Consider the following 16,910-nt stretch of genomic DNA (forward strand, 5'->3'; position numbering starts at 1 on the left):
CGGGCTATGCAGGTTTGTATTTGATTTGTATCACGTTGAAAATTCGAGTTTTTGCATATTATAAATGCACTATTTAAAATTTACCGACATTTCCGATCCTTTTAGAGTAAAACTGGATAAAAAGTCTTTGTTAACCGTGAAAAAGGGACATAAATCAGTTACAGCAGTTAGTGGACAATTCTGTGGCGTAATTGTTCAAAGAACTCGGTTAAAATTTTAAAACAGATTGCAGATAAATGAGGACGCCCCTTTTTTATTGTCAACATATCTTCAAATTCGTGATAATCACTCTTGTGCAGACAATTATGAATTTGCATTTGTGCATATTTCACTTACTAAATCTGTCAGTTCTAATCTGTTTGTTAATGCAATTTTTGATGGATAATTTGTATTTTATTTATCTAGGTAAAGAGAATCAGGCGCGATACAAAATTTAAATTCCACGAAGACGGATTCTAGCTATAAGCTAGTATGTTATACCACCTATGTGTTCGTCGCTGCAAGCTAATCACGTACGCAGAACAACTGTTGCGTGGCAACAGGCGCGCCGGCTGCGCTACGCTGCCCTGATTTATTGCACGTGACCAACGTACAAGTCATCTTCACATATGAGTACAGAAGGGCGGAATATTTACACAAATATGTAAACGCTACTTGCACCGTAGAAACACTTGTAAAAATCTATATTTGTCATTATCTTCAAACTGGCACATCAAATGTTTTAATACAAGTTGTGATAGTAAAAGGCAATAATCACAAATCACAATGAACAAAGACCACTTTTCTTTGTTTTATCAATAACTATACAATGAAAGAGTATACAAGTAGATTTTTTTATTTCAAAATACAAATTAAAACATTCAACCACACATTTTTCACGAATAAATGTTTCGAAGCTGTTTTTTGTGTAAAATTTAAGATGAAATTCTCAGATTGTCCTCAGAATTCGTCGATTTGGCGACATCGATAACAGATTCATTGATATTACTTGTACAACCCAAAGCGACTTCGGTTTTCAGGGGATTTTTGTAATTCATTAAAACAGTTAGAGTACCTTGCTCGTAGAACCAGGTCGCGGTAGTTGCATTCACAATTTCCGGGATGATTCTCAAGTCCTTGAAGGTGGCCACACCCTGCGCCTCTGCAGTTACCGAGATGACGCGGTGTTTTATCTGCACCTTGATGCCGCTCTCCGCGAACTCCTGCAGATTGTACTTGAGAGAGTACAAGTCCACTCCGGCCAGCACGCGCACCCGGCTGTAGGAGCTCTGCTTGCAACTGTCGTACACCTGCTTGTCGGCAGAGATCACATGACGAGCCAGCTTGTCGAAGTCACTTTCCTGACGATGCTCATGCCACGGGTGTCCCCATCCGGGACCATGTTGATGTCCGGGCTCATGGTGAGGTCCAGGCCAATGGTGAGGTCCAGGCCCATGGTGAGGTCCAGGCCCATGGTGAGGTCCGGGCCAATGATGAGGTCCGTGTCCATTAGGGAATTCACCTGAATCCGGACCCGAGTCATCAGAATCACAATCGTCGTCATCCCCATGATGAAAGTCAAAGTCATGATGAAAATGGCCAAAAGCCATATTTAACAAAAGCAAAAAAGCAAACAAACGATACATTTCGTCTGAACGACTTCACATAAATTGATTATTAGCGAACTAGTACAACGCTTATAAAGAAGATTGTCGAGCGTTTCAATGTGTGTTTATGTAGACTTATCAGGGACTTAACTGACCTTTAACCGGCACTGATACTAAGGTGAATGGGTTTTTTGAAGTAAAACATATACTGTTTCAACGCAGTATGTCTTCTTTTGAGGTGATCGCCACTAAGCGATCGACCCATTGAGATTTTTTTTTCCTATTAGGTCTGTTGAATGTATGAATTCGATCAGCCAAATGCGAAAAACATGGGTCCACCGGTCGGTAAATAGGTCAGCCCAACAGAAAATACCAATTATTTAAATATTTGAACTTGTGAATCTTACCTCTTTCTTACTGGAATTATTAAAGCCAAATTTTGAACGAATGTTTTTTAAGGTTTGTAGCCATAACGGCTAAACGGATCTCGATGAAATTTGGCATAGATCTAGAACAAATCCTGGAAGAACACATAGGCTACTTACTAAGTTTATTTTTAACTAGCTTTTCCCGTGCGGCTTCATCCGCGTGGAATTATAAAAACATTATTTTATTGCTTGTATTTGTCAAATTCTTAATTTCAAATGTCAAAGTACCAATTACCCTACTATGGCAATTTTGCTTCCTTGATGTTGGCAGCAACTTATGGTCTCTTTCCCACATTAGGGTTTTTACCCAAATCATTTGCTCCTAAGTTTAATGGCATGAAAACATATTGCCTAAAGCGTGACGTAAGTGTAGGGCTTTTTATTAAAAAAATAATTATTCAAAAATAAGACGTCAATCTTAGGCAGAAATGAAGTGTGTGTTTACGCTTTATTATAATAGTATAGGTTGCGCGCGGACGGAGTCACGGCCAAAAACTAGTTTTAAATAATCTCTAAGTTAGTTACTTTTTATTTTAATCTCTGTTTTATCATTGAAAACTGATAGACAAAACACAAAGATTGTGAAAATTAGTATATCCGCCTTAACACAACAATACAACAGAAGTTTCGGGCGGAAACTAGTGACATAATATGTATTGTTTTCGACTTGTATGTATGCAAGCGTGGACTTCCACTGCTAACTCGTTCATACATAAACGACCTGGAGCCTGGACCTGGATTTTAATATGTAATTTCATACGGAGGAAGTAGTGGGTAACGGCTAGTGTTAATGTAGAATATAATAATAGGTTGAACGAGCAACAGTATTTTTCTTCTATAGGTTTCCTCAATATCGTAGGAACTACAGATGCGTTGCCGGTCTGTGTATAGTTTTTATAGTAGTAAGTTTCATATAGTTTAGACCTTTTCACATTTTGAAATAATTACAATTTTTTTAATATTTCTACACAATGTTCAACAAAGTGTATAGGAAAGGAAAGTGTGTGTAGGAAAGTAATAAATGAAATAAAAAACAAGAAATTGAAGATGAAAGGTTTTAATTAATAACCACTTAATAATATTAAAACTAACTAAATTATGTCAATGAATTTTTAAAATACTTTTTGCTGCAAGAGAAACAATGTTTTAATACATGTTATGATAATGAAATATCACATGATCAAGGAGTAACCGTTTTAATTTAAAAATGACTGGTCAAAAAAGTACACATAAGTAGCTAAGTGTTATTTTAAAGTACAAATTAAGACATTTAACAATGGCATTTGAGACTATTTTTTTTTTCATGAATAAATTCAAACTTTTCAAAGAAGTTTTTGCTGCACAATTTAATGTGTCATTCTCAGATCGTCCTCAGAATTCGTCGATTTGGCGACATCGATAACAGATTCATTAATATTACTTGTACAATCCAAAGCGACTTCGGTTTTCAGGGGATTTTTGTAATTCATTAAAACAGTTAGAGTACCTTGCTCGTAGAACCAGGTCGCAGTATTTGCATTCACAATTTCCGGGATGATTCTCAAGTCCTTGAAGGTGGCCACGCCCTGCGCCTCCGCAGTTATCGAGATAACGCGGTGTTTTATCTGTACCTTGATGCCGCTCTCCGCGAACTCCTGCAGATTGTACTTGAGAGAGTACGAGTCCACTCCGGCCAGCACGCGCACCCGGCTGTAGGAGCTCTGCTTACAACTGTAGTATACCTGCCTGTCGGCAGAGATCACATAACGAGCCAGCTTGTCAAAGTCGCTTTCTTCTGGACGGTTATCATCAGGACCATGGTCAGGACAAGACCCAGGGAAAGGCACGGGGCCAGGGAAAGATCCAGGACCAGGGAAAGGTCCGGGGCCAGGGAAAGGTCCGGGGCCAGGGAAAGGTCCAGGGCCAGGGAAAGGTCCGGGTCCATGGAAAGGTCCGGGACCAGAGAAAGGTCCAGGGCCTGGCAAAGGTCCGGGGCCTGGAAAAGGACCGGGGCCTGGGAAAGGACCGGGGCCTGAGAAAGGACCGGGGCCTGAGAAAGGACCGGGGCCTGGGAAAGGACCGGGGCCTGAGAAAGGACCGGGGCCTGGGAAAGGACCGGGTCCAAAGTCGAGGCCATGAAATGGTCCATCATTCAGCTCGTGCGATCCTGAGTCCGAGTCACAATCAGTGTCATCCTCATTACTAAAGTCATAATGAAAATGGCCTACAACAAAGTTGGACAAAAGTAAAAACGCCAATAAACGATACATTTTGTGAGAACGATTTTCTTGCAAGAAATGATTGTTAGTAAATCAGTACAGCTCTTATAAATGGGGTTGTCGAGCAAAACATAACATCTGTTATTTACGTATACAGTCTTATCAGTAAATAACACTTCCACTGCTGCCGCAGAAAAAAAATCTCTCATTAAACAATAACTTCAACTGAATTGACACATAGGGAAATGGTAGGTGATGCACGCGGGAATGTTATAGACGACAAATTTTATAATTCCGCGCTAACGAAGTTTGCGACAGTTTGTAAATAATATAATAACCCCAAGTCCAAAGATCAAGAGTTTATGAGTTGAACAAAGAAATCTAATACGAGCAAACATTTACCGTACCGCAGTTAAAGTATTAACTGATCTTTGACTGTACCGCCGATAACCAGAGCCGTTGGGTTTTTTGACGGGAAACACGTATTATTCACAAGTACTATCAATTTAATGTTAGTACTTTGACAGTCCATTATATTCTTAACATATCCTACACCACTTCTTTAGAACCAGACTAGCTTTTAACGGTGAATTTATCAATTCAGAATTAAAAATGGAGTAAAAACAAGGAGTATGTTACTTAGTAATCATGAACAGATTGTTGAAATACTCCTTGAAATTTCTGTGTTTTTTTAATCAAAAATATTCTGTCATAATGTTTTTGTCAAGGATGACTATGTTTTTTTTTTACACAAATAAAATAAATATTAAATTGGAGTAACATCGTTTTTTCTTCTACATTATAATTATTTCAACACAGATAAATCAGTTATCAGAAATACTTTTTGAGTAACGTACAAAAACAAATCTTTCTTCTTCATATTAGTAAGTATAAATTTGTTTTGGTAGTGCATAATTTCGTTTTAAACGTTTCATAAACATATAAAAAATGAAATTAAATGCTCTAAAAAAAAACAAAACCGACTTCCAAACAAAATACACTAAAAACAAAATATTCTCAAAAAAAACAGTACACTAAAAAGTAATGAAATAGTTCCTTGAAAATAGTAAACCTACCTTATTGTAACTGTTATATCTATATTGTACAATTATTATTACTTTGATATCTGTGTCAGTCAAGGTATGCAGTGATATTTCTACGTAAGGGTTTCCACATTTTTACCCTAACAATTGACAATTAAAAGTATAGTAACGATTAAGTAATGAATCTACATTGACTGACACCGACTTCAAAGTTATAACAATTTTACAATATAGATATAACAGTTACAATAAGGTAGGTTTACTATTTTCAAGGAATTGTTTTGTTACTTTTTAGTGTACTGTTTTTTTTGAGAATATTTTGTTTTTAGTGTATTTTGTTTGGAAGACGGTTTTGTTTTTTTATTAAAAAGTTTGTTTATTTCTCTATTTTTAGTGAATCTAAACAACGTAGTATGATAATCACTAGCTTTCAAACAAAGAATGACTTATCTAAATCGGTTATCTAAGAAATTAGTAAAGAACTAATACATCGTTGCGATCATTTACTCATAATTCTGTGCGGCCGCGCGCCGCTGTTGCCCGTGAGTTTTAATATTTTGATAACTTCTAGAATCTTGGTCAGAATTACATACTGTAAAAGGCATATATGATCTACATTTAATACTCTATCGAGATAACATATTTATTTGGATATGAATCCTTCATACCAAATAAGAATAAAAGCGTTTTAAATGAAGTCGATTGCATTTATTTGACGGTTTTCGCGAAACGAACGATTATTGTGCGACAACCTTAAGAGATAGATATACGCTATCGCGGACTTTAATATAGCTTATTAAATGAACTACAATTCTTTCATATGTCATTTTTATGTAGATCTTATAGTTTAGGCTATGTAAGCCAAGAAAGCAAACTTTGTTCCAAGTTGGTATTTTTTTCTGCGACTCGTAATTTGCTGTTTATGATATCTCCTAAACTATTAATCGGAATTACACAGTTTCAACGGCATTTATAATCTACATTAAATTCTCTTGATGACAGACACATTTATTTGGAGAAGGATTCATACCGAACACGAGTAATAGCGTTGAAAGTGAGGTGTAGATTTCGAGCGATATTTTAATGAAAAAGTGGTTATTGAGCGACAACCTTAATAGATAGATATATGCTATTGCTGACTTTTATTTAGCAAATTTAAAGGGCTACAATTCTTCCATACATCATTTTTATGTAAGTCTTATAGTTTAGGCTACGTAAGCAAAGAAAGCAAAAATGACCCGAAATTTCGTCGCGCGATTTTGAGCTGAACTATTTAACTACGTCGTAGTCTTAGACTCCAAAAAAAAAAAGAATTATCAAAATCGGTCCACTAGCGGCGGAGTTATGCCGTAACACACATAAAAAAAAATAAAAAAAAAACATATCGTCGAATTGAATACCTCCTTCTTTTGGGAAGTCGGTCAAAAATAGACTCTAATATGATGCAACATGTAAGTACGACTTTCTTATAGCTTGGTAATACACAAAATCAATGTACATACTTTGGGGATATACAAAAACATACAGAAGCAGCATTTATTTTCTTACAACTTTTATTTATTTACAAACGGAGAAATATAATATGGATTGATGACAATACTGTTGTTACAAATTTATACATAAAATGTTTTTATACATTAAGGGCAATGTCCAAAACCTACATCTAATTACATTTTAAAGATTTTGCATTTTAAATTAAAAGCTTAATTTTAGTCCCTTTCCTTTCCAACCTTTTCTCAAGAGGACAGGATGGAAAGTAAACGTGGATTTGACGGTGGAGAAGACGCATATGAAGGGGGAATGTCCTCTTTATGTGCATCTCCTCCTCCGTCAATTAAGGATAGGAAGCGCATCTGCAATTGCGGATATTTATGGGCAGCGGTCGCTTTCCATTTCGGTGGATTCAGGTGGCCGCTTGCTCATTTGCCACCTTATATTTAAAAAAAAACACAATCCATTAAAACTATATAAACGACCTGAAGTGGCACTTTAATATGTAATTTCATACGGAAGAAGTAGTGGGTAACGGCTAGTATTAATGTAAAATATAATACGTTGTAATAGCAACAGTATCTTTCTTCTATAGGTTTCCGCAATATCGTAGGAACTACAGATGCGTTGCCGGTCTTAGTAAGAGTATAGTTTTTATAGTCGTTGTATAGTAGTAGTATGTTTCATATAGGTTAGACCTTTTCACATTTTGAAATAATTACAATTTTTTTAATATTTCTACACAATGTTCAACAAAGTGTATAGGAAAGGAAAGTATGTGTAGGAAAGTAATAAATGAAATAAAAAAACAAGAAATTGAACATGAAAGGTTTTAATTAATAACCACTTAATAATATTAAAACTAACTAAATTATGTAAATGAATTTTTAAAATACTTTTTGCTGAAGGAGAAACAATGTTTTAATACATGTTATGATAATGAAATATCACATGATCAAGGAGTAACCGTTTTAATTTGAAAATGACTGGTCAAAAAAGTACACATAAGTAGCTAAAATACAAGTTAAGATTTTTAACAATGGCATTCGACTATTTTTTTTTTCATGAATAAATTCAAACTTTTCAAAGCAGTTTTTGCTGTACAATTTAATGTGTCATTCTCAGATCGTCCTCAGAATTAGTCGTATTTGGCGACATCGATAACAGATTCATTAATATTACATGTACAATCCAAAGCGACTTCGGTTTTCTGGAGATTTTTGTAATTCATTAAAACCGTTAGAGTACCTTGGTCGTAGTACCAGGTCGCAGTAATTGCATTCACAATTTTCGGGATGATTCTCAAGTCCTTGAAGGTGACCACGCCCTGCGCCTCCGCAGTTACCGAGATAACGCGGTGTTTTATCTGTATCTTGATGCCGCTCTCCGCGAACTCCTGCAGATTGTACTCGAGAGAGTACAAGTACACGCCGGCCAGCACGCGCACCCGGTTGTAGGAGCTCTGCTTGCAACTGTTGTACACCTGCTTGTCGGCAGAGATCACATAACGAGCCAACTTGTCGAAGTCGCTTTCTCCTGGACGGTTATCATCAGGTCCATATTCAGGACAAGAGTCAGGGAATGGTCCTGAGAAAGGTCCGGAGCCAGGGAAAGGCCTGAGGCCTAAGAAAACAGCGGAGCCTGGGTGAAATCTGGGGCTTGGGAAAGGAGGGAGGACTGAGAAAGGATCGGGGCCTGAGAAAGGATCGGGGCCTGGGAAAGGCTCGGGGCCTGGAAAAGAACCGGGACCTGGGAAAGGACCGGGGCCTGAGAAAAAATCGGAGCCTTGGAATGGACCGATTTCTGAGAAAGGATCGGGGCCTGGGGAAGGCTCGGGGCCTGGGGAAGGCTCGGGGCCTGGGAAAGAACCGGGACCTGGGAAAGGACCGGGGCCTGAGAAAGGAGTGGGTTTAAAGTCGAGGCCATGAAGTGGTTCATCATTTAGCACGTGCGATCCTGAGTCTGTGTCACAATCACTATCATCATCATTACCAAAGTCACAATGAAAGTCGCCTACAGCAAAATTGTACAAAAGTAAAAACGCCAACAAACGATACATTTTGTGAGAACGATTTTCTTGCAAGTAATGATTGTTAGCAAATCAGCACAGCTCTTATAAACGGGATCGTCGAGCAAAATTGAACATCTGGCATATACATATACAGTCTTATCGGTAACTAACACTTCCACTGCCGCAGAAGAAAAAAATATTTTTCTCGCATTAAACAATAACTTCAACGTTTTGAGTTTCACACATTATAGGCTGCTTTTTTTTAATTCCTCGTTGTGAAAATGCCGACCGACGGCTATCTCCGGAACGGCTGCACTAATTTTGGCGGGACATTGACAGGATGATAGCTGATGCACGGGGAATGTTATAGACGACAATTTTATAATTCCGCGCTTACGAAGTTTGCGATAGTTCGTAATAGTCGTAGTAATAACCCAAGTCCAAAGATCAAGTTTATGAGTTGAACAAAGAAATCTAATACGAGCAAACATTTACGGTACCGCAGTTAAAGTATTAACTAATCTTTGACTGTAATGCCGATAACCAGAGCCGATGGGTTATTTGACGGGAAACACGCATTATTCACAAGTACTATAATCAATTTATTATTAGTACTTTGACAGTCCATTATATTCTTAGTCACTATATTTAATCTAATTTCAGAATTAAAGGCTATATTATTATTATTATTATATTCTTAAAATATCCTACACCAATTCTTTATAACCAGACTAGCTTTTAACGGTGACTTTATTAATTCAGAATTAAAAAATGGAATAAAAGTATGGAGTATGTTACTTTGTAATCATGAACTGATAAATCAGTTATCAAAAATAGTTTTTGAGTAACGTACAAAAACAAACCTTTCTTATTCATATTAGTAAGTATAAATTTGTTTTGGTAGCTCATAATTTCTTTTTGAACTTACTAATCATAGAAATCTCACAAATGCCAAAGTTTAATGTATGCATGGATGTTTGTTAGAGTTTCTATTTGTAGCCTAAACTGCTAAATGGATCTCAATGAAATTTGACATAGATAGTCCCAAACAACACACGTATAGAAAGGTTTTGGTACTATCAACTCTTTAGCCTTTGATAAAGTTAAAAACTGAGACGAGAGTTCTAAAAATAGACTCTAATATGATGCAACATGTAAGTACGACTTTCTTATAGCTTGGTAATACTCAAAATCAATGTACATACATTGGGGATGTCCCCATCTACGATCACATCTACGCTGGCTCACGGGTTAAGCGATTGTCTGTAATCTGCAAGCTTTTGTTAAATCTCCACCGTTCACCAATTTGTTGTTCAGCATTGGGTCAGCATGGCTAAGGGCATCTCTGTCCTCGATAGCGAAGTATGTGAATCGTATTATTATACAAGATTGCTCTTAATTTTAAAAAGATCGTTAATAGAATTATTAATGCTTGTTTATAATTCTATTTATTCTATACAAAACTATCAAAATCAAATCTTTACAAGTCTGTTATGTTTGTATGTAATAAAATGATAACGAGATAGAAGAATGTTATATTTACAAAATTGTTGAATTATTCTGTTTTAACGACATCGGATTTTGCAATTTTACGAGAATATAAAAGCGATCGCTGGTAATCCCGCAGCTCTGTTCAAATTTACAATTTTATCTTCATCGAGAATCGTTCGTTATTTTACAGGTGCTTGTTTTAATGTACTTTAAAATTGAACTGATAACATATTACCATCCCTTTCAGATGTTAGCCAAAACTTTACACATCTGTACACGTTTCTAAGCTATGAAAATTATATGTCAATATGCCAGAACCTCGTAATAAATCACCGCACTGAAATAGAAGTCTATAGAAGAATATAACATATGACGATGGCTGGCATTCCACAGCCGGCGGTTTACGCGGAACTTTCTGCCTCGCACAGCCGCGTTGTGGAACCGTCTGTCCTCGGCAGTATTTCCAAACCAGTACGACTTAGGGTCCTTTAAAAAGCGAGCCTACTATTTCCTCAAAGAATGGCAACGTATCTACAGTTCTTCTGGTGTTGCGAACGTCCATGGGCGTCGGAGACTACCTCTGTGTTCCCACCGCTCGTTTGCCCCATTCTCTTATATAAAAGTAAATTAAAAAATAACACTGAAATACAAATGGTACCAACCTAAAACCATTGATGTTGATTAATTGTAAATCACAAACATTGTCCCTTTAATGAAAACATTTAAAAACAAAATTGATTTAACTTCAACAAATTCAATCAAAAGCCCCTACGTATTGTCATAGCTAATAAAATATTTATAAAGCAAATATTTTCAACGTTAATTTATATCTACGTGACATTGTCAGAAACCAGATCGGAATGCTTTTGTTGAATGCTTGTCTATATTCAAATGAACCCCGGGATTTCTGACAAAAGAATTTTGATAATTGGATTCCACTGAAATGTAATACAATAAATGTGATAGAAAAATGTTAAAACAGCATGTATATAAAAGCTTAAAGCTAAATTCTTAATAAAGGTAATGATGCAAAAATAACAAAGAATATTTTAGTTCACACAACCTATAGTTAGATCTAGAAAGAGATGGATGGATTGCGTGAAAGGTGACATGATCAAAAAGCTAAGCCGATCTAGACGTGCCTGAAAAAAATTTCTGTAAACTTGGCTGTAACTAAACATAACAGATTCAAGTTATTAGTGCTGCGACACACACATGTGTTAGAGACTAACAAGTAATTGTGTTATAACACGAATAAAAAAATCAAAGCAATGAATACTATTTCCTTTTACTAATTGCCATAAACTATGTTAATGTTTGTCTTTATTTTTCTGAAGTAACTAGTTCATTCTTACAACTTCTTTAAGAAAATTATTTAAAAAATATTTTAAATATTTAAGAAGTTTCTCAAGATTAAACCAGAAGTACCGAGTCATAAAACGACCTTAACTTATAACAAACTCCGAAGTGAAGAAGTTATTCGACATAAATCTCAGACGGCGAGCGGCAAACAGAAAAACTAATAACGTACGATGTGAAATACTGTACGTGCTGACGACATGCTGCAAGTTACAAGCGTTTACATCCTGTATTTGCGCGCTATGAAGCGTTTTAAGAACCATTATACCCTGACCTTAGCGAGTCATGCGGTAATAGAGTGTCATGAAATGGTGCAAGTCACATATTGAAATCTTTTGGAAATAGTCAAGTCAAAATTACGTTTGTGTCGACATAAAAACTTGGACTATGTTCTACCTCTTATGCCTTACGCCTGTGACGAGTTATTTTATTTTCGCATGGTTTATGACGGTTGCATAATTTAGGGTGGTGGAGGTTTTTACGTTCGTATAACGAATTACGCGGCGTAAGGCAAGCCTTGAGGCTTATCCTAAGCTTTCCATTGTCTAGCAAATAGTTGACTGTGACACAAGCAGCTCACAATTATAAAGCAAATGACTATCGTCTGAGATTTGTAAATTCTCCCATTACTTTTTATTTTTTATTATTTCCTCATTTCCAAATTACATCATACAGCATTCTTGTCACGTTTACTACGAAGGTCGTGTGTTGTTTTAGGTCAAAGGACGACAGGTACGCGGAAATCTATTACAAATTCGAATTTGATATTCTGTGAAAAGGACCGCCTTAATGAAATATCTGAAATAAGATGCCAACATAACAATGTAGAAGAAATTTCTCTTATGAACAATATTAAAGTGTAAAAAATCGTAACAAAAAAATAAGTCAGATGAAATGTTATCATCCGCGACTAAATATTTTTTTTACTTTTTTAGTATTATTTTTAATTCTGTTTATAGATAATGGAATTTAATTTAAAATCTTTTTGTGAATATATTAAAACGGCTTTCTTTGAAAAACAAAAGCAAAAAATATATTAAACATGAACCAAATTAAGAATCGTAAAAAAAAACAATTGGTGTAACTATTAAATAAATTATTTTTCAAAATAACCAAGGTAACGTAGCAAAGTTTCAAAGCTTGTCACAGTTAACTTCACTCGTAACGATTTATTCATTGGGTAAATTAATTAAATCCGTAAAATGTAAAACTTTTCCAACGTTCGTGGAACTAACATTTAAACATTCATGCAATTCACGTTGACGATAAAAAAATATAAATTTTTAATGTTACATTCAAAAAACATATATTAAATCAAATATTTTATGCAATTTCATAGACAGATTTGACTTTCGAAATTAAACTCAAATTATGTATTAACTACATTAATATTACAAATGTCATAATTTCGATGTTTGTTAGAGTTTGCCGTCTAAACTATTGAACGGATCTCGATATGTGGTAGAGCATAGTCTGGGAAACACATAAGCTTCATACTTAACTATGTATTTTTTATTTAATGAAACTAGTAATTATAATTTAAGTACTGATATTCTTGTTTAAAAATTATGTGAATATCGGTACGTTTGTAAAAACACGCTGAACATGTTTTTACCAAAGTAATCCACTTAGAGCTAAGCGAAGAATCATGTTCGCGTAATTGGCATAAAGCTAAACATTATTGAGATGGAAAAACATTTAGGCGAAAACGTTGGATCTCATTTATTTGGATTTGCTGGGATTTGATATTATTTCTATAAAAATACTATTCCCTGTCCTTCTCCATCATGTGAAGAGCACCACAATAACCTCCATTACCATTCACTGTGAAGTATTTATTTAATAACTAGCTTTCGCCCTCGACTCCGTCCGCGTGGAGTTACAAAAAACAAAAGAGAGTAGTCTATGTGTTCTTCCAGACTATCCTCTACATCTATACCGAATTTCATCGAAATCCGTTCAGCAGTTTAGGCTACGCACTCTAACAAACATCCATCCATCTAAACTTCCGTGTTATAAAATTAGTATGATTTTGTGTTGAACGCTTTAGAGGATGCAAAAGAATTTTTCTATTTATTTATTTAAAGCCACTCAGCACATGTACTGATCTTCCGTGGTCATTGAAAATATATGAAACGCAAAAGGTATCTACTAAATTTAATAAGTTGTTATACTCAAAAACATCGAAAAAAAGACCAAAAAATGAAAAAATTACGCGAGTGGGATTCGTACTTGGAGTTTTCAGTTTTTTTTAGAATTTCAATTCTCAAGTCCACTATAGGAGTTTTGTGCTGTGAAATTAACAGTTAAAACGACAACTGAACAAATACATTTTGTTCGTTTATTGTAAACAAGGTCATTCACCGGCGTATGCGCACCTTTTATTTCTTAAATCAAAACCCTCACCAAAATTCATCGTTGTTCATATAGCTGAGGTGTCCGAGTGGTTAAGGAGTTGGACTTGAAATCCAATGGGTTCTACCCGCGCAGGTTCGAATCCTGTCCTCAGCGACAGTTTTTTTTATTAATATATTTTTATTAATTAAAGTAACTAGTGCTTTACCACGATCCTTTCTTACTTTAACTGGTTAGTTGTACTTTTATTGTTTTTTTTTTAATGTAATGAAATGAATACGTTAAATTGTATAATTTCTTACGTGAAGAAATGAATATGTTGTTGCCATTATTAACATTTATTCTGCTATTCATTTTTATGTCAAACTAGCTGTAGCCAGCGACTCGGTCCGAGCGGTGCGTGCGTAGCATATGTATTCTTTCAGACAATGCTGTACATCTATGCCTAAATCTATGAAGATCCGTTTAGCCGTTTAAGAATACCTTTTAATAAACATCCATCTAAATATACAAACTTTAACAATTATAATATTACTAAGAAGTAAGATAATATATGATAGTATTAAAAGTACAGTCGCGGAAAACCGCAGTGTTCCACTTTAGGGAAAATTGCCTTGTTGCCTGCAACAAATTCATCAAGACGAGAAAGGAACTATCCGTGTATCACTAACCGATTTTTTACGCACATATGTATTTATTTATAAGCTGCATTGTATTGGTTATTGTTCCGCGTCTTATTTTAAATTGTTCAAAAGATTGTAGTTTTTAGGTTGTACACCGCCAGTTTCTCCGATTGTACATCAAGAGCCTGTTAGAACAAATTTGCTAAACGTGACTCCACGGAGCTTGTAAGTACACTCAAGAGATTACAAACATAACTTCGACTGTTAAATGCTTTAATTTGTCAACAGTTCGCAATATACTCATATTACACTTCTAACTATGGCTCAACTAATGTTTAATATGGTTAAGCCGAGCTCAAAAGTACTCTACATGAAATAACGTTTTCCTTTAGTTTACAATGTAGGTTATTTTTTTAAAAGTTTCTGGAGAATTCCAGTGTACTTCGAGGAAATGGAAACCTTACGCATAATCTATGATTTACCTTAACACGTTGCCTATATCAACACTAAACTTAAAATGCAGATATCAGGAATGGTCAGCCCACCACCAACCATGGCCCCACCGACCCTCAGGTCATACGGGCCGAATCGCAGGAGGGCGCACACGGTCTAACCGCATGCACCTTTTTGACTCCCTACAAGTTACATTGTCATTTATTTGTGACAAGTCTCCCCCTAATGGTGTGACGACACAATGGACACGAACATGTTCGCATGTATCATGAATATAGTAAACTCTTTTGTGCATGTTTGGAATATAGTTTATCAATCCCGACACCAGGGGTAAGTCAATGGATACTATGTACAGCCCACGCCGGAACCCAAGTATGGGAAAATACTTCCCGTAACGCATGGACCATGTTAACATCTGCGTAAAGAACGCAAATGTTGTGTTTTGTACAATCCTTAGATATTCTATTTCGAGATTTTTTTTAGTAACAACTAGCTGTTCCCGTGCGGCTTCATCCGCATGAAATCATGACAGTTTTATTTTATTTTTTATATTTGTGAAATTATCAATAGCAAATGTCAAAATGACATGACATTACAAACCTTAGCAATCCTGCTTCCTTGATGTTGGCAGCAACTTATCGTCTCTTGCCCACATTAAGGTTTTTATCCAAAATATTTACCCCCTAAGTTTAATGGCGTTAAAATATATAGCCTAAAGCGTGACGTAAGTGTAGGGTTTTTTACTAAATAAAGATTTATTCAAAAATATGCTGTTATTACTGACATCTTAGGCAACAAAGAAGTGTGTGTTTACGCTTTATTATAATAGTATAGACAAATACAAAAACATACAGAAGCAGCATTTATTTTCTTACAACTTTTATTTATTTACAAACGGAGAAATATAATATGGATAGATGACAATACTGTTGTTACAAATTTATACATAAAATGTTTTTATACATTAAGGGCAATGTCCAAAACCTACACCTAATTACATTTTAAAGATCTTGCATTTTAAATTAAAAGCTTAATTTTAGTCCCTTTCCTTTCCATCCTTTTCTCGAGAGGACACGATGAAAAGTAAAAGTGGATTTGACGGTGGAGAAGACGCATATGAAGGGGGAATGTCCTCTTTATGTGCATCTCCTCCTCCGTCAATTAAGGATAGGAAACGCATCTGCAATTGCGGATATTTATGGGCAGCGGTCGCTTTCATTTCGGTGGATTCAGGTGGCCGCTTGCCAATTTGCCACCTAATATTAAAAAAAAACACAATCTATTAAAACTATACTATTTCTTAGCGTGCATTGCTCGTAATCTTCAATCACATCAATATTTTACAAATCTTCAGGAGAAATAGGTGCCTTTTGTACCCTAATCGTTGGATAATCATTCTCACATGCCAGATCAATCTCTTTACGAGCCTTTAGTTTGTTTCCCATTACTACGTGAAGGTGCCCATCGATGATTTTCCATACAGCACCTTCCACTAGTACGTGTTCTGGTAGAATCTTCAAATTCCTGTACACTCTACCATTTTCCAAAGTGACATCAATGTATATAACTCTGTTGGTAATCTCGATATTAATACTATCTTCTACGATATTGTCAAGGTAGTATTTGAGTACGTAATATCCGTCAGCGCTTGTGACAGTCGTTCTGCAGTTGTACTTGGAGCAGCTATGTCTTACTTGCGAGTCAGAATATGCAACATTACGAATCAGTGAGACGTAGGCAAAGTAATCTTCATTACCATAGGACAATAAGGAACTGTGTCCGATGGCAGAACTGATCAGCAAAATAAAAGCGAATACTGAATACATTTTTCTACTGTGCTTCTTCGATTGCCAAAAATAAAATTCTTCTAGT

At 35.7% G+C, this 16,910-nt stretch overlaps 2 protein-coding genes and 1 non-coding gene across 3 annotated transcripts; 1 reads left to right on the plus strand and 2 right to left on the minus strand.

Annotated features, from left to right (window-relative positions):
• Positions 1-809: 809 nt before the first annotated feature.
• On the minus strand, positions 810-1,663 carry LOC106099375. The gene has a single exon (XM_013277908.1). It carries the CDS (start codon positions 1,623-1,625, stop codon positions 915-917), a length of 711 nt encoding a protein of 236 aa, XP_013133362.1. The 5' UTR covers positions 1,626-1,663; the 3' UTR covers positions 810-914.
• Positions 1,664-3,126: 1,463 nt separating this feature from the next.
• LOC106099224 (tetra-peptide repeat homeobox protein 1-like) lies at positions 3,127-8,841 on the minus strand. The gene is made up of 2 exons (XM_013277689.1): positions 8,622-8,841; positions 3,127-4,097 (listed from the first exon to the last, which is right to left on the minus strand). Exons 1-2 carry the CDS (start codon positions 8,803-8,805, stop codon positions 3,361-3,363), a joined length of 921 nt encoding a protein of 306 aa, XP_013133143.1. The 5' UTR covers positions 8,806-8,841; the 3' UTR covers positions 3,127-3,360.
• A 5,195-nt stretch (positions 8,842-14,036) lies between these two features.
• Trnas-uga lies at positions 14,037-14,118 on the plus strand. Its single transcript has one exon. It is a non-coding gene; the product is annotated as a tRNA-Ser (tRNA).
• The last annotated feature ends 2,792 nt before the right edge of the window (positions 14,119-16,910 follow it).

The sequence above is a fragment of the Papilio polytes genome, unplaced genomic scaffold, assembly GCF_000836215.1.
Source record: "Papilio polytes unplaced genomic scaffold, Ppol_1.0 DF824135.1, whole genome shotgun sequence".
Classification (NCBI taxonomy): domain Eukaryota; kingdom Metazoa; phylum Arthropoda; class Insecta; order Lepidoptera; family Papilionidae; genus Papilio; species Papilio polytes.